Source organism: Uloborus diversus, chromosome 4, assembly GCF_026930045.1.
Source record: "Uloborus diversus isolate 005 chromosome 4, Udiv.v.3.1, whole genome shotgun sequence".
NCBI classification, from domain to species: Eukaryota; Metazoa; Arthropoda; class Arachnida; order Araneae; family Uloboridae; genus Uloborus; species Uloborus diversus.
Genome location: NC_072734.1, coordinates 133,477,717 through 133,495,887, shown reverse-complemented (window position 1 = coordinate 133,495,887; position 18,171 = coordinate 133,477,717). Strand labels below are relative to the sequence as shown.

General features: G+C 35.1%; 1 protein-coding gene across 1 annotated transcript in view; it reads left to right on the top strand.

The window, feature by feature from the left end:
• The window catches only part of LOC129219811 (cytochrome P450 315a1, mitochondrial-like), a 30,877-nt gene extending 14,114 nt beyond the window's left edge, over positions 1–16,763 (top strand). Inside the window, exons 3-8 of the mRNA XM_054854116.1 lie at positions 10,983–11,192; positions 12,985–13,145; positions 14,254–14,420; positions 14,542–14,620; positions 15,663–15,866; positions 16,464–16,763. Of these exons, the coding sequence (XP_054710091.1) occupies positions 10,983–11,192; positions 12,985–13,145; positions 14,254–14,420; positions 14,542–14,620; positions 15,663–15,866; positions 16,464–16,580 (938 nt within the window). The 3' untranslated portion in view covers positions 16,581–16,763. The remainder of the gene's footprint in view (positions 1–10,982; positions 11,193–12,984; positions 13,146–14,253; positions 14,421–14,541; positions 14,621–15,662; positions 15,867–16,463) is intronic.
• The last annotated feature ends 1,408 nt before the right edge of the window (positions 16,764–18,171 follow it).

Genomic DNA, 18,171 nt, shown 5'->3' with positions numbered 1-18,171 from the left:
TTTGAACGAATTTCAGAATTCGCTCAGCCGAAAATCAGGACTTTTTTTTAATGGAGTTTCACTCGGTTTTTCCTTGCAGAAATTCATTCCACTTTCCTTGTATGGGAAGTCGGTGTGTTTTTCAGCAGTTCCCATTCCCCCCCCCCCCCCCCCGTTTAGTTAGTTTTATAGTTCCTCACAAAGTACATACGTACTGTAAATATTTATTTTCCCTCTACATTCAGTAAACAAAGAGTTATATTTTGCTAAAAAATATAAATACATATTGTTCAGTTTTGTACTGTATTCTATGTTACGTACGTACATATTGTATAATCACTTCATTTGATTTAGTGGCATACTATTTTCCAAAACGGAATTTTCTTGCTTGTTTTCGGAAATTCGAACAGCCTATGTTCCCTATCAGTACGGATTTTCAACGACTATTTCTACTCTATTTTTAAGTTATTAAATTTTTAAAGACCCTCTCTCGTTAAATTTTACCGTCAATCTCCGCCATAAAATAGAAGGATAAAAGTTAATTGAAATTTCAAGTTATATCGCCGTCTGATAAGATGAATATACATACACGCATTCACATACGCACACGCAAACACTAATCGGACTTCCTCCTAGAAATAGGCGCTCGATTAAACGAAAGGCGTACCCCTCTGCCTTAAAATCAAGTAGCATTGCTACCTGGGTCGAGATCCCAAGAGGCACAACAACACACAGATGAACATATAGCATTGGCGTGCTTTCCAGTCAAATCAGGCCACCTGTAAAGGTCGACGAATACTAATTGCATAAAAGTAAGAAGCAACACAAAGACGTTCATCGTCCATTTAAAATATTTCAATGAACGAACAAGTTCTATTCCATTAGGGGTGGGACGTCACTGTGATTTCTCTGTATTTTCTTATTCGGCAATTTTTTTTCTGACGATTCGGTTGATTTGGAAATGTTATTTTAATATTGTAATGTCCATTCTCAATGTATGTAGCTGTGTGTGCATACTCTATTTTTATTATTCGGCAAAAGTCGAAGTTTCAATTGGTAAAAATTGAAATTTTCCCCTCCCAAAAAAACTTAAGTTCGGAGCCTCACTCTATTCGAGAACTTACGTCCTCTGAAGTAAAATCCATTCCATTTCGAAAAGCATCGCGAAAATGCGGGGTAAACCTTGTTGATGGTCTTGCTATGGTAACGATGAATGTTATTGTTGTTGCACGCCCCCGTTGGCCAGCAGTACTAGACCCGGTCCATGATATTATACACCCTCAAAAAATCCAACAACGTTAAAGGATTGTTCGTTAAATCCCAAGCACGCGGTAATATGTTCTGGTGAAGTCTGCTCAGAGGATCAGTTGGAACAAATTTCAAAGTTTTTGGAGCCCTCGGAAAGTTTTATTGATACGATGAATGCTTTGCGTAAAGCAGGGGTTCTAAAACTGGTTGCCGCAAGAATTGACGAGGGGCGTTGCGTTTGTTTTGCGGTAATTCCCTCCAGGGACATGGAAAGTTTATTAAAGAAACATATTACCAATATATCTACAATTTTGATTTTACTGGAGAAAGGAACTACAAGTTTTGTTTCCCAAATGTTCAAATGTGAACCTTTCGTAATGCGGCAGATATCAAGTCTTAAGACTAATTCCTCTGTCACTGAGGTTCTGATGACGACAATCGCCTTCTTCCGTGGCCATCATGTTCTCCGGACCTAATTCCAAGCAATTGTTTTTTTGGTGTTATACCCAAGGTCGTGAATTCATGTCCCATGGGCCACGTGGTTGTCATTATTTACGCAGAAACATCACAACTGCATTTTCTAAGATTGATCATGACATGTTACAGCGACTGAAACAAAAAATAGACTTTAGACTTCATGTCTTCAGCTATACGAAAGGTCCATGCATAGAACATTTCGGAAACAAAACTTGTTCTATAATAATGAAGACTTTTACGGCCGGTGTCGATAATATGGTGATATTCCGGGCTGTTGTGTCGAGATCTGAATGACCACGACATAACAAACTAAACTTGTTCTGTTCCATTTTCCGGTTAAGTGAGCGTTGTTGCTGTATTGGAAATATATTTCTTACAACAAGACTTCCAAACCCCGGGAATTTTGATTTGTATATACTAGAGATAGGCTAGGGTGCTGTTAAAAAATTCTAATTTTTAAAGGGGTGCCACGAGTCGGAAAAGTTTGAGAACCCCTGACGTAAAAGAACATGACGTAACCTCAGCATTCGAGCTGTGTTTAACATACATTCGAGAATATTTCAGCTTTATCTTTAAGGGCATGTTCTACTGATGCGTATGCGTTGCGAATACGTTACGTTAGAATTATCTATGGTTAGAGCTAACTCACGTTAGTGAAATACTTATCGACCTATGAGAGCGTTCACGTGCAACGTGCGTTGTACGTGATGCTTCACGTTGCAAGTTGCAACTTTAACGCAATAGTTCGGAAAGCTTACTAACGTAGCGCACGCGCGGTAGCTTTGCGATTGCACTGTGTTAAAATCATCAACGGTTATAGTGAAGGTTGTGGTGCAGCGCTGCCGCGCTGTATTGATGTTCATTACGCGTCCGCGTGTAAATTGCCCTAAAATTTAGTTATTTATAATTGTGATTCTTTCTAATTTTTCGTTTACCAATATCTTGTGTTACTGTAGTGAAACTGATCAAAAAAGAACTTTGAACTACGTTTCTCATATTTTTAAATTATTCAGTGCTTTATTTAATTTAATGCTATTTATGTACATTTTTAAGTGTGTCAAATTGTCTGGCAGGTTTCGCTGAAATAAGTTATACGTAAGTACTTTCTTGTGTAATGACGTGGTAGTCCACTTTGAAACCAGTTTCTGATATATGTTAATGTCTCCGTCCCGTATTGTAACATGCAGTGTACTGAAAATGGTTGGGCCAAAGTCCCGTATCAATATGATTTTGCTACTAAGATTTTATGCAGTGAAATGTATCTTTGTGCGAAAATATATTTTCGACGAAGTTCTAATTGAAGTGTTTGTTATTCAGTACAAACCAACAGGAGTTTATTCTAAGTAATGTTTATCAAGACAAACTCAACATGCATAGGTGAGTTAAGTCTTCCTTTTTTTTTCTTGGATTACTCTTTGCCGGGAACAAGTAAAAGATATTAAAGTAGTAGATGTATATAGTCGAATCTGCGTGAATGTCTGGTAGACATCTGAAGTTTCTAAGTGTTGGCAATTTAAGCTTCTGATTTTACGCAGTCATATTTGGTATTTAAGTTAAATTCAGAGTAAGTTATTCGAATGAGTTTCCTAACACTTAGTGGCGTCCGCTAACAGGATCTAGTGGAATTTCGAAGTATTCTTAGAAGTTTTCCGATACTTTTTGTATTTTGATAAACGTTTGGAATTTAAGTTTCTTGAAATAAATGTTTAATTTTTGTAACAGCTAGTAATTGTGTATCATCGGAACTGCTTTGTAAATTGCTCAATGTAACTTTGAATGCTAAATATGGAATCTTTACAGTTGAAAGCATTGAGAATTAAATGTACTGGTTTAAGAACTTCTTTTACGAAAACTGCGAATGTCGTAAGAATAAAACTAGTTCGGGAAGAATTTTCTACAGGTTTAGTGCGAGATAAAATTAGTAAGTTGAAAAGTTACATACCAACAACAAATTAAATAAATCAATGAATAATTTAAAATGTAAGAAAAACAGTTCAAAGTTATTTTTTGATCAGTTCCACAACACTCCCACCTTTTTGATTTGCTTAGATCGAAAGTTAAATAATGGCATTTTTAAAGCAGGAGTACACTTCTCTAAAGGGTACAATTTTCGCATTAGGCGAGTCAGTGTAACATTTTGAGTTTTTATATGCCTAACAATAAATTTAATAAAGCACTGAATAATTTAAAAATATAAGAAAAACAGCTTAAAGTTCTTCTTTGATCTGTTTCACAACAGTTACCATCGTCCTGAATTGTGGCGGTTGTTCACGGCATGGTACCAGGAATTTTCTCGCGGTCACAGCAAGTAAAAGTCTCCATTATTTGTTTCTTGTCGATTTGTGTCATTATAATGTGTCACCTCTTTCTTTTTTTCTTTTTTTTGTATACTTTGGACAACTAATCACAGCTGTTGTTGTTGGATCATATTTTGGGGTGTCTTGGGAGCATAATACACGCAAGGCCAATCCGCATACGGCGCAATCTTAAGGAGTTTCCAAGAAAAGACCGAAGAATGACCTGAGCGTCATTTTTGTGAAGATGTCCCTTCTTTATTTTGATGGAAGATCCTTAAACTGTTAACGCTGACCAAGCACATACTAAATTTTTTCGGTTTTAAGTCAAAAGATCCTTTTTCAATAGGAATGAATTTACTTAGGATAAAAGAAAATTTTATTTCCCCGCAATATAGACTATTTCTGAAAACACTAAGCAATTTCTCCCTTTTTTCCCTTTCTTCTTGCTATTGATTATATCTTCTTGCACTAAGTTTCGTGTGATAGTTTCGCTCACGTTTAGGGGAAACTTTTTATCAGAATATGTAAGTTGCTTTCTAAATTCCGCTAGGCTGTACAAACAACTTGAATACTGATTAAATTTTATTTTTCAGAATATTAGGTAAAACGGGAAAATCTGAACTCTGGTTTCTATTTTAAGAACCCGAAAAGTTGTCCTTCTCATGTCTACACAAAGCCGCATTCTAATATTAAGAATTGCATACATTTTCAATTAAAATAATTACAAAATACCAACCTATTGCCCCACGCGCTCTTCGCTTATCTATATTAAAAAGGAAAAAAGATTGAAATTTTATTTCAGATCTGATGTATTTAGATTCAATTGATACTAGTCAAGCAAGGGCGCCCATATAGGGGCGGGGGGTAAGTGGGAGCTCAAGCCCCCCCCCCCCCTTTAAACTTAGAGCTTCCTTGCTTTTAGTACTTTTTTCTCGGCAAAAATGTAAAAATATTTCTCCAGCCTATAGTGAATTATTTATTAAAAATATCAAATTTTAATAATTTTAATCTGTACTGAAATCAGTTTCTATAAGGAAAATATCCTGCTAAACCTTGGAGGAAATATCTGAGTCCCCCCCTCCCTTTAAATTTTGCATATGGGCGACCATGAAGTCAAGTCTTTTATTTGGTGCAGTATGGCCTATTAAAGCTCTTGCGCCAAAAAAAAAAAAAAAAAATTAACCAGTCTTTCAAATGTGTCTTCTCGAAAAAGTTTTTAAAAGGAAGGAAAGAAAAAAAAAAAGAAACATGCAATGTTAAAGATGGAAAAAGAAAAAAGAAAAAAGCTCAGCATAATAGTTTTTGAATCTTCTGGAGGAATAAACTAAAGTTTTCAGCAGCTTTTAATGCACTCTTTTTCTTTCTGTCGCAAATGATAAATGAAAAAGTAATTTCACTTTGTGGAAAATAAACTACATAATTCAATTTCAATGTTTACAACCCTTACATTTTTAGAGGGAGATTGTTTGGTCTCCGCAAATGTGCCCTTGAAATAAAATGAGCTAAATAAACTTCCTTTCGTATTCACTAGATGTCGCTACCGTGAAAACGAAACTTCGCGGAGGAAAAAACTTCCGTAACCATCTGAAGCTGGAGTAATCTCTCCTCCGCCTCCCTTCTCTTCTCCTCCCTAATACCGTTAATGGAGCGTATAACAGGTCATTTTGATGGAGAAAAGAAAGCTTCGCCAGTGAGTGTTTTAAAAGCCTTTGCTTCCGGATGCGTTGACGATGGTTTAGTTACAGCTTTCTTTCCTTATTGCGCAACAGACTGCTGAAGGAAAACCAGTAGCCGTTCCCTTCGAAAGCCGAGATGATACATTTTAATATTTTTCTCCTAATATTTATTATTTTCACGACTTAGTGGGTAGAAAGTAAGTCTAAGGGAATGCGGAAAGTGCGTTTCAAAATTGAAAACGGTTTTGATTTTCTGATAACTGCAAATGTAGTACATTTTTATCGGAGCAAAGAAGCGAAAACCACTGACAAAGCGAAGGCTTAATAAATGTTAAATGCGTAAGCGATGTACCCATTAACGAAATGTATGAAACATAGGTTTTCCAATAGTCGATTTCATAAATGACGTTCCATGAATGGGTGCTCGAAAATATTTAGATTGTTATTAGACTGAAACGGAATCGTATTTGTTTTCCGCTCCCCCGTGCTCCAAAAATATAACTTTAATCATCTCAGTCCCACGATTCTCCGATTAAAAAAAAAATAAATAAATTGTCAGATGGTCGAGGTGAAGGAATTTACAACAGGGAATGATTTTTATATATGAAAATAAAGCCTTGAAATTTATTTCTCATTTAATTATAAAAGCTTCATGTTTTTAATGCTTCCTATTTGCATAAACATGATTCTATACGGTTTTTTCTAATGATTTTCTTTATTTTAGTTTGATAACATTTGCAGTTGCAAAAGAAGAGAAGGGGGGAAAACCGTGATATAATTACTTTTATACAGTTTTGGATAAATTAATTTTGTGATTAATAAAAGTCAAATCCAGCTTTGGGAAACACGATTTGAAAATATTAGCGAACTTTTCACAAAATGCGTGCAATTCATAGACTTTCTGTTCAAAATGATTGTAAAAGTTGATCATCCGAACTACCGATAGTAAAGTAGATTGTAACGAATTGCGCAAATTTAACACTATGAGTCCCTTTTTGCGTTTGGCAAACAAAAACCGTCGGTATGGATTTGAGTAGCGAATATGTGCGTTAGACGAAAGCCGTCGCTGTAGACTGAAGACGCAATTGCGCGCTCGGCGAAGGTATTCAGTCCCTGGCGAACGATTGCAAGCTGCTCACACGAAGTGTGTCGAAAGGGTCAAGAAAGGAAGTAACGATTATACAGTTTTTATTGAAAAACTATTATATTTTAATGGAAAACAGTTTTGGAGCTGAAACTAGTTTGTGCCCGGCGTCTACTGTGATACTCGAATCTGACATATTTTAGTGTCAAGACAAAAGTTTTAAATTTCCTTATCATTTGATTCTTTCAATGCAAGTATGATTTTTTTTATTTTCAGAAAATACATAATACCTGTTTTTAAAGGTTTTCTTAAAATGCTTGATAATTGGATTGGTAGATAACTATTTACAAGTTATTTCCTTTCTTCTTAATTAACTTCCCAAAGTGTTCATGAATTGATAGATTACTTGCGAATTCACACTCTAGATAGACAACTGCTGTTTGAACATGCTCCATCATTGATAACGAGCTCTGAGAAAATGGGGCACTGCTTGGTAATAATTTCCATAGTAAGCTTCTTTATTCGACTCCGGGGCGTAAAAAGTAATTATACTAGAAGACTTTAGTTATTCAGAAAACACTGAACTGATTTCGAAGTGAAAAATGAATCCTAATCTGCTCTCGGAATCGCTAGAAATCGGGAACGGAGTATCTCGCACGTCGTAAAACACGGAATGAGAAAAAAAAAAAAACTTCTGCTAATTTCGCTCGTAGGAGCAGCGGGCCGAAAGGTGAATCCCTTCCGAACAGAGAGACAGAGGAAAAGAGAGGGGTGTTTTCACCCGTGACATAGATTTCTTGTTGTGGGAAGATGGGGCCGAGAATGGTGTCATTGTCAGCCGGGGCGGGAAGGCCGTGGCCTTGAAGGTCGAAGTCTCTTCGAGATGAACTAGTTTCTAGGCTTCTGTTCCACTTCGAAACGCGAGGTCGACATTGACATTAGTGTGCGGAAGTGGAAAATATTATACCATACATACGGACGTTACAGGTAGGGGGGCGGGGATTTTTCATTCGTCTGCATGTATTCATAATGAACCAGCTTATTCACATTTATGCGTGGGAGATAGTGGCGTGCACAGAAATTTTGGGGCCCGTCACAGATGACTTTTCCGGACTCTGCTCCATATTGTTTACCCCTATATTTCACGCCTAGTTTAAAAAATATTGAGCCCCTTTTAGGCTCGGGCCCGGGCCAGCAGGTGTCACTTCTCCCCCCCCCCCCGTGCACGCCCCTTTTGGGAGGATAATCCACGAATTTTCACAATCGCTATCTTCAATCTTCATAACGATAATATACGGAGTATAGAAAAATAAATGAACATTTTTCTTAGAACTTCTGTACCTCAGAGCCAGAGGAACGTAAGTCAGATAATGATAATTTTAGAGTAGAGAGGAAAAACCTTTTTCTGGCGCATGCAAAGGATGGGACGCGCTTTTAAATCTGGAAAAAAATTCAAATGGATTTTTTCTTACGAATTACGTTCACATGGCTCGATACGGAATAGGCTTCAACATACAATGCACTAATAAACAGAAAATCCCAATTTTTGGACTTAGTTCCTTCTGGTTCTGAGGTACAGACTTGTTGAATGAGTACACGTACTTTGTTATTGGCAAATGCAAAATATATTTTTAGCTTTTTTTTTTCTTTTTTTTAAATAATGAAGAATGGTAATGGGGTGAAATCATAACTTAATGCTTTATTTTTGTGTTGATTTTTGTTTTTTTTTGTCATCTAATTTGTTAATTTTTTAATCCTGTATAAATCCTCAAATAATAAAAGGATTTTCTTTGAAAAAGACTTTAGCAGAAAAACCTTTTCACGTTGGAAATTTTCAAAAGATATTTTATTTTATTTTTTAAATTTTATTTTTAATTCAAATAAAAATAATTCCTTTCGTGAGTATATGGAAGGAATATGCAACCTTTTTTCTCAAAATTGTGGGTGAAATAAATTATTTTTGACTCAAAACTTTCTAAATTAATTCAATTATCCCCTACAGTCATCAGCCCCAGAAAAGCCCCTGAGTTGAGTCTTTTGCAGTCAGTCATCAGGTGTTAAATTTTACCTAGTTTGCAAGTTAGTTTAATATACTTTAGAGTTCATATGAGATGGCGGGATCGTGGAACTATTTCTCGACAAGAACAGGACAGAGTTCTTTTTTAAGGTCACGCAATAGACGAAACAATGACAACATGTTCAATCGATGATTTCTATTTTGAAATGACGACAATCAACTTCTCTAAAAATAGTTGTAACTTCGTTCTGTCTCGCTCGGGGCAACATGTCAACGCACACATTCATACATCTGTGACCGTCACACTTCAGCCTCCTGTAAACAAATTAGAATGTGGGAAAAACAACAAACAAGGTTAATAATCAAAGAGGGACGGCGAGCGATTTATTGCTTTGTTACGAGATATGAAAATTATTTCAAATGTTTTGCAAGTGTTTTGAGGATTCATGAAAAACGATTTTTTTTCTTTTTGTGTGTGCTCTTTTTATCTTCCCTTTTGTACTTAAATACCGAAAACGATTTAAAAAAAAACATTTGTAGACTTTTGGAGGACTGACTTAGTCACACTCGCAACACAAAAATAATTATTCTTTTAAGTAAAAACATTTTATAGTTTTTTCCTACTGTTGATACTTTATATTACGATTCATAATCGTTTCTTATGTTCAAATATCTGCAATTTAGAAGTCAAAATTTAAAAATTTCCAAAATAAAAGGCTGCTAGATGCGTAAAAAAGTCACACCTCATCAAATGGATTAAGCTATGTTATAAATATTTTATTCGAAACACATTTCGTAGTGTTCCTAAACTTTTCTCAGTGTCTCACGTGATATATTCTTATTTACATATGATTTTACACTGTTACTGAAAATTAATTTCTTATCTTGAGTTTCTTATATCTTCTAATTTTGTTTGATTTTGATTTAAGTTGTTGATTATTTTAGATCTATTTATTTTTTAATGTTTCTTTATAATTTTTGCCGTTGCTTCATTATTTGTAGCATAGAAAATGCATCATGTTTCCTAATAAAATATTCGTCTTCACTTAACTCCTTCCTGACCCTTTTTCATAGTATTAAAGCAAAAATACATTGTATGTTATAAAAGAGTTTTATGCAAATTAATACTTTTCCAATGTATGCATAGTGAGTAGATAAAAAAGGTTTGTTTTGAAAGAAGATGTGAAAGTCAAATGAACATTGTAATCATTCAAACGAAATGAATTATTTGACACTTTCTGACAATGCAACCCAATGTGATGAAAAAAAAACCTTAAATTTTTGAAATTATTAAATCCTTCTCTTTATGAAATCCTGGTCACGAGCATCTAGAGATATCTTCTCTACATAGTATAAAATGAAGTCTCCAAAAAGCGTCTGTGTGTTTGAACTCGCAAAACTCGTTAACTACCTAGCCGATTTCGTTGAATTTTTTAGATTGTTTCTTTAAGACAGGAAAAGGTTTGCGGACTAGTTCGAAAAAATTTCGGTAATTAGTTCTTTTTTGTATCTAATTTAAGATGACACTTTCATATGAATTCCCGCATATGGAGGTGAAAATTACCGCACATATCGATATTATATATCGTTGGAAAGGGCAGATATTTATGCGTTTTGTGCATTTTTTTACAATTCTCTAACTTAATTATGGCGGGAGTTATTCGCGTTAAAAGCTCGAGTTTTTCAAGGCTTTGCTGCACTTCAGCAAAACTATCAATGAACGAATTGTCCGACAGTTTTTTTTTTTTTTTTTTTAGAAGACTCCAGATCTAACTCTACTCGAGGTTGAAGATTCAACCTTCTATCTCAATTCGAAAAAAAAAGTTACAAGCGAATTAATTGAAGTTCAAAAATTTTTTCTCCATTCAAGTTATAACCGTTTTATTTTGTGTAGCGGGGGGGGGGGGGGGGGTTAAGCTTTTTAAACCCTTCGTTTCTTTCTTTCTTATTTTAATCTCTTAATTTTATTTTGTAGCGATCCACAACCCTTCAGTATTAATAATGATAGGTAAAATATCTTAAGGGAGAGGAGATCGTTAATAGGGAGAAAAGAATCTTTCAGTTGCTCTAAGTGCTTTTAATTTATTTTTATAGCACGAGCAAAGCCGTGCAAGTACAATCAGTCTGTAATAAAATGAACTGATGGATAAACGCAATTTTTAGTTTCACTGCAAACACTAACCAAAATTAATCTTCTGTTGCAGCACTCGGCACCATGGTGTTCGGCCGCCGTCTGGGATGCGTCCTTCAACCCTCCGAGGGTGATCACACCATGCACAAGTTCGTTGATTACGTGCAACAGATCTTCGTCGAATCCTCTAAGTTGAGCATTATTCCACCCAAGCTAGCCGTGTCCATGAACTTGCCCGTATGGCAAAGATTTGTTTACGCAGCAGATAATGCTCTCAGTTTGGGTAAGTGTCTCATTTTAAACTAAGGTTAAAAATATTCATGAAGAAAAATGTTCTTCTCACTAATTAATCGTCAACATCTTGCAATTGAATGTCGTTGCATTATTTTCACGAGTTCAAAAATTTTCTCAGGTTTCTCCAGATAAAGTTGGACACCTGTTTCCAAGAAGCTGGAATTTTTTTGAAAAATTTTTTAATTTATGGTACAAGCTAATTTGTACATAAACGTGGACGAAATTTAAAAAAAAAAAAGCCAATTGTTACTTTTTCCTTGCAGCCTCTGAGCCAACATGCAGGCTGACGTTTTTTAAACGGCTCAACAATGTTTTGTTGCTAATAGGTAATGTTATTTCACATCTAAAAGGAAATTAAACAGGCTGCAGTCATACATAAATTATTTTCCTACCTCTGTATCACAACCTCTTGGCCAAGATATAAATCAAAACTTCGAGGTACATTATAAACAATTCGTTCTCTGACATTCTAACAAAATAAGTAAAATGCCTGACGAAGACGATATCGGTAGTTTTTCCTTTTTATTAGGGGAGCAAGCAAGCCATCGGAGCAAAAAACAATTGCAGTTTTTCCAAGCGTTTTAAAACAGATTGATTTGAAGAGAAAACTAAGTTCAAGTAGGCGTATAAATGTAAAAATCTTAATGGCGATAAATCAACAAACTTCATAGAGATTCTCAGTTTCAGTAACGATTGATCGAACTACAATAGTGTAGCCGAAATTTAATGACATAATGTAAGTCCGGAGAAATCCCATATTTTATATAATTTTGGAACGAGGAAGTCAATGCAGATGACGATTGCTCTGATATCTTCAAGTAATTATCTTCAAGTAATTGAAGATAAAAGTTGCAGTTTGAAAAGTTACTAGAAATACTTCAAAATACGGAAAAACCGGAGGAAAACGCACCAGTTATGAAAACTAGCTTTGCGCTTGTCCAATTTTTATGGATGGCTAGTACTTTGGCAAGAAAGAGCAATTAAATGCAGATTTTAACTCTGTTAATACGGTTTTTTTTCCTCCAAATTTTTGAGATGTGCTGATTTTCTTGACATGCGTTATCCGTAACCAATAGCAGTATATCTAAAAAATTTTTAAAAAAAGGATAATTTTGGGTTTGATTTTACGCATTACTACTTTTTTCTATTTCTTCTCAAATACTACAATACGCAAAAGCTTCTTGTTATGTTTGCCGATTGGTTTGTGTAGTCTAAATTAACAATGTAATATAGTTAAAGACGGAAAATTTTCCTTTTTATTTGAAATTTCAGAACGATGCCACTACTGGGTCAACCGTTCATACCTCACCACGCACGGGTTGTATACAAACCTACTTTCTGCCGGTACCCTGGAAAGAGCATTAAATTCAGATTTTAATCAATAATTATTACCTTTTTTGCGTCGCTATTCATGCGGGAGAGCGATATAATTATACTCAGTACCAAGGTAACACGGACTAAGCTCCCACGCAGAATCACAGAAACATAAAGGGGTTTTAATGTACGACTTCATCGCTTGTCACATGAAATACTGCATTTTTTTTTTTATAATACAGAATTTTGCTACAGATTATCTTAATCTATAGCTGGGGTGAACCTAACATGTCAGCATTGTGAAGGCAAACAGGTCCTAACCGATTACTTCGCTGCTAAGTTAGGTTTGCCCGAACTATATATTTTTGAAAAACCTTCTGCACATGTCCAAGAGTAGTTCAATGTAATGTTTCGATGCCGTTTCGCAGGTAGAAATGAACTAATAGCATTTTTTTCTCTCTCTTCAGCCAGAAAGTATGCCGAAACTCGGATTTCAGAAGTACAGAAATCCCGGGAAAGTGGCATCATCGTGCCTGGCGTCCTGAATAGCCTGTTGGCGGAAAAGGATGTCACTCACGATGAAATAGTCAACATAGTTGCTGACTTGATCCTGGCTGCTGCTGATACTGTAAGTAATAGCCGATACTATTCTCATGATGGCTTTCTTTAAACGAAACTAATAGTAAGATAAATAAATACCTTTCTGCTGAAAATTAAAGAAATAACTACGTCAAAAAGCACAAATTGCAGATTACTGCAGACAATTGTTTCGGTGCTATAGGGAAGGCCTTTTTGAATGCAAAAAGAAATGAGCTTATGGATTCTTTTTGCATTGAAAAAGGCGTTCCCTGTAAGGCCGAAACACGTGTCTGCAGTAATCTGCAATTTGTGCTTTTTCATGTTGTTATTTCGTACAAAACTAATAGTAGTTGAGATTAAACGTAATTAAAATAGCGTATGGGATTGATTTGATTTAGTCGGGTACCCTATCTCGTAAAAAAAACTGTCATAACGAGATTTCAAGAAGATAGATACCCGAACTTCAATTTCTGTAGACGACCTGGAAAACGGCTGGTCCGTAGGACATGATTTTAGGAATTGTTTTGCTGGTCAGGCATTGAAAAGAGATAACTTGGCTGTCTGTTTTCAGTTCAAGCCAGTATGACAAAACAAATAGCATGTTTCATTATGCTAAACGTTTTGCATAAAATAAACTTTAACTATTATAAATAAATTACATAATGCAAGCTAACTATCTATAACATATAACTGGGATTTGGCGAATAAGTATTCATGTGACTGTTATGACTGGTGATTTTCTAGCTTAGGTAATACGAGGTATACGCATAAAAAGGAAATGGTTATTAGAATGCGGATATAAAGTGATGGTTTTGGGGAACAATTTACATCCATACGCTTAATATAAAGATTCTATTTACAGGGTACACCGCTATGGTGTTTTTATTTGTTACTCATATCTAGTCTCGATTATAAAAGTATATAACCAAATAAAGAACTATTTTAACGATGCGTAAATAAATATACCATCTTGCTAAACCAACAGAGAATAAAAAAAAAAAAATGTCCTTCGATGTTAAATTTTTCTCTCTTATCTCTTTTTGAATACTTTAAATTTTACGGAAGTATTTCCAATTAAAGCAGCAATATGCTCCCGTCATGACGGGTGATTTTCTAGTTTGATAAGAAAACTCAAAAACATCACTTGTCTTTTTCAGACATCACATGCAACACAGTGGGCTCTACATTTGCTGGCCAAAAATCCCCAAAGCCAGGAGCAGTTTCACCAACAGATAAGGAGTGTAGTGAAACCAAATGAAACGCTAACGGATGAGCATTTGGACAAAATACCTTACGCGAAGTGGATCATCAAGGAGACACTCAGGTAAAGGACACAGTTCAGGACTGTTACATAATCAAATTTAACTATAATTTATCGGAATTTCAGCACACAAATTGAATGTCATTCTTAGTTTTTCAACCGTGAAACTGTTTCTTTTTTTTAGATTGTATCCAATTGCCACGTTTCTCACCCGAGTTTTACCCCAAAGGATCGTCCTAGAAGATTATGAAATCCCTGCTGGGGTAAGTTGAGTTTTGTACTAATTAAGTGAAATTGGTCCACTAAATTCTGCGCAATATCTTAGAATAAGAAAATGATATTAAAGTATTAGAAAATAATATGCAAGTTAGGAGAAGCATAATAGCTTCAGTTACAAAAAGGGTAATTTTCTACGCAAACTTTGAATCGTATTTTTTAAAAAGCTTTTAAATGCTTAAAATTAAGAAATATAGAAAAAAGTAACTTCTTCAGTAATAGCAACTCCTGATCCAACCATAGAATTACATCTACAGAGAGAAACTTAAAATAACTCGCAGCTTCAAGGTTGGTAACCAAATGAAAACTAAATATGTACAAGTTCTGCTATTTCTTAGCAACCAATAGTGGGGCCCAATGAACTAAGAAGCTCTCCTTCAAAATGTTTGAAGGTTCCTTTTTCAAAAAGCAATCTTACTAGGTAACCCACTCACTCTTTAGATACTTTGCGTCCGATATCGCAGCTAATTGTTCTATATGAGTCTATTCTTGGGATGTACGGATTAAGCTGAAGTAAAAAAAAAACTTTGGTACACATCTGCCATTCAATCAAAGCTTGATGGAAAATTTGCTACTCGGTACGAAGGTGGGTGGATCGAGGAGTAAGGAATTAATTTTGCTGATGAGATCTAGTCTTGAAGGTGGTTGAAATTGAGGCAGAAAAAAAAATCAATAAATGGACTAACCTTGTTCAAAAACAAAGTTAAGTACATGAAGGTAAAGTAAATCGGTACAAATGTTCATTGACTCTGACTTCAAAGAGTCCAATCTCCAATATAACATGTTTCAACCAGTGCTCACATTCGAGAAGAAATAATGTTGTAACAATCTCTTTTAGATACTGATACGTATTCAAAGTTCGACTGAATTTAAGAAATATACAACCTAAACTTTTATTTTAGCTAAACTTTTTGGTTTCGGAGTATAAAACGTGTTACTACTGCATTATTTTAAAATATACTTTAATGGTCAGTTATGAATGGTTCTCGTTTATATGCAATCTAAATGCAATATTTTTTGATATTCCAGAAATTGTTTGTTATGTCCCAGTACACGGCAGGAAGAGACGAGGAGACGTTCCCAAACCCTCACTCGTTCGTTCCTGAAAGGTGGGAAAGGGACTCGGCGCTGAAGGACGGGGCCACAAACGCATGCTTGCCGTTTGGACTCGGGGCTCGCGCGTGCATTGGGCGAAGGGTTGCTGAGCTCAAGATGAGGTTGCTGTTGGCGAGGGTAAGTAAAGACTCGGCTATTCAAGAGACTGCTTTGATTCTTTTTTGACTTCATATAATTGCTTTGTTTAACTGATCTGTGGTGAGAAACGGTTTAAAAGGACGGCAATTGAATTTTTAAATGGCAATCGGAACATTTAGCATAAATCGCGTGTCGAGAAATTCCCCAATCGACAACCAATCTGACCAAGTCGACCCAATCTGACAGTTTGTTGATTTGATGATTCGCATGTCAATAAACACTGATTTTAAAAGACATGCTAATAAACTTTTTTCCAATCAAACTGATTTTTATTCCAGATTGGTAGATGCTTTTTTGAGTTAAATCTTGCAAAAGAAAAGTCCTACTTTTAGTTACGTGTGGATTTAAATTTATGCAAGAAGACGCGGTTTAGAAGGCTGTGTGTAATAATAAACACATAAATAATGGAGATTTATCTTGCGAAACGCGATTTCATTCCTGAAGATGGCAATGATAAAGTTTCTAGTTTTTTGTTTAGTCTCGACGATTTAGTTATGTTTTAAAATAATTTTTATTTTATTTAGGTTGAAATGGTAACTTTCATTTGTACTAAACATTGTTTTTTCTTTCATGCAGGTGGTTCAGAAATTCCATCTGGAGTCTGCGAACGAGAAAGAAGTAGAAATTGCATTGAGACTAATCACAACTCCTGACCAACCCATAAAGTTAAGGTTAAAGAAAAGAACAACTTGAAATGGCCAGCTCTCAGCTTAGAGTTGTAAAATTTTCTATTCCTGGAAGGTACTAAATTTAAACCAGCGCTGTACAAATTTCGCAATTAAATTAGCAGCCCGCAGTGGCATTAAAGGAAAGGCAGCGCTGTGTTCTATTTGCATCTAGTCTTATGAGGTTTGTGCTCAGCTGAGTGGATCTTCTTAAAAGACACTGGAATACCATCTGCAATTCTGTTCAAATTTGGTGCCAATTCCGTTGAGAAGATGTGTGAATTGAAGGAAAAAAAAAAAAAGAGCTTATGTCTGTGATGAATGAGATCTCCGTATAGAGGGTTATTATAAATAATATCAAATCTCGAGTTCAAATTTAGTGATATTAAGAAGAGAAACTACTGAGAGTAACACTGCATGTTCAAGTGAGTTCAAAAGTTTCGCCGTTTACGACATACGAGGCGATTAGGGATTCCGAGGGTTGAAGGGAAAAAAAAATCGACGCGGTCAGCGGGAGGAAAAATAAGCTGACATTACACGGAGATAATCGAGAAAGAAATATGAAATACAGGTTGCGTGTGATTGATATGTATGATTCGACTGTTTGTGAACTCCACTCGACAAGTATAGCAATAGTGCATGTCCTTGTTTAGAGTGGGGTTATTATTTAATATTTATGGATTTGCGTCGCTAGCGTTTCAAATAGAAGAGATTTTGGTATGTGATGAAATGGTGTTAGAATATTGTTTTAAATTAGATACATATATATTTGCAAAAATATACGAAAAATTATTGTAGTTATAGAGATCAATATTATATTTTTAAAGAAAATATGAAGTGCTTAGGCTTAAATGTGGTATAGATAGTTTAGGCAAATATTTAGAGGTGTTAATACGCACTCATATTGTTATTTGCTTTGGCAATAATGAATGTGCATATAAACTCAGGCATAAAAATAATATAGTAAATTGTTTTTTCTCTCAAATGTTTTCAAGATCGCGATGTCAAATTTATTTCCATTTATAAAAAAAAAATTCTGAACCGTATATAACTGTACATAAAAACATTGTTTATTAAGGTAACCCGTATTTATGCATTAGCATTTTGCACTTGTTTTACAATCACTTTTTAATTTTTTTTTTTTAACAAAGGCGTATTTTGATGTGCATTGAACAGAGAACATTCTTTTAGTGAAATCAATATAACAGCAAAATAACATTTGCAGAAACAGTAACATTCGAAGAAGGTAAGTGATTAAAGTAACATCGTTCTGTCTTGGATAATTTCATATTCAAATTTTGAAGTTAAATTCATCTTTACAAGAAATATAAAAAAATTTAAGATTTCACACTCAAATAGCGTTATTTCAAACTTTGTAAACCACAATGACTTTGTAAAAGGAAATAAAACTAGGTAAAAAGGAACAAAATTGAAGGAAACTGCACATACGTACGTGTTTCGAGGTTACAAGAAACCCCTTTTTCAATGCAAAAGAAGTGAACTAATGGATGATTGGTTTTTGTTGGATGTCTTTTAATCCATAAGTTTACTTCGGTTGTACAGTAGCCCCTCGTTAGCTCGCGCTTGTCGAGAGGTAATAAAAACGGCCGTTAAAGCTA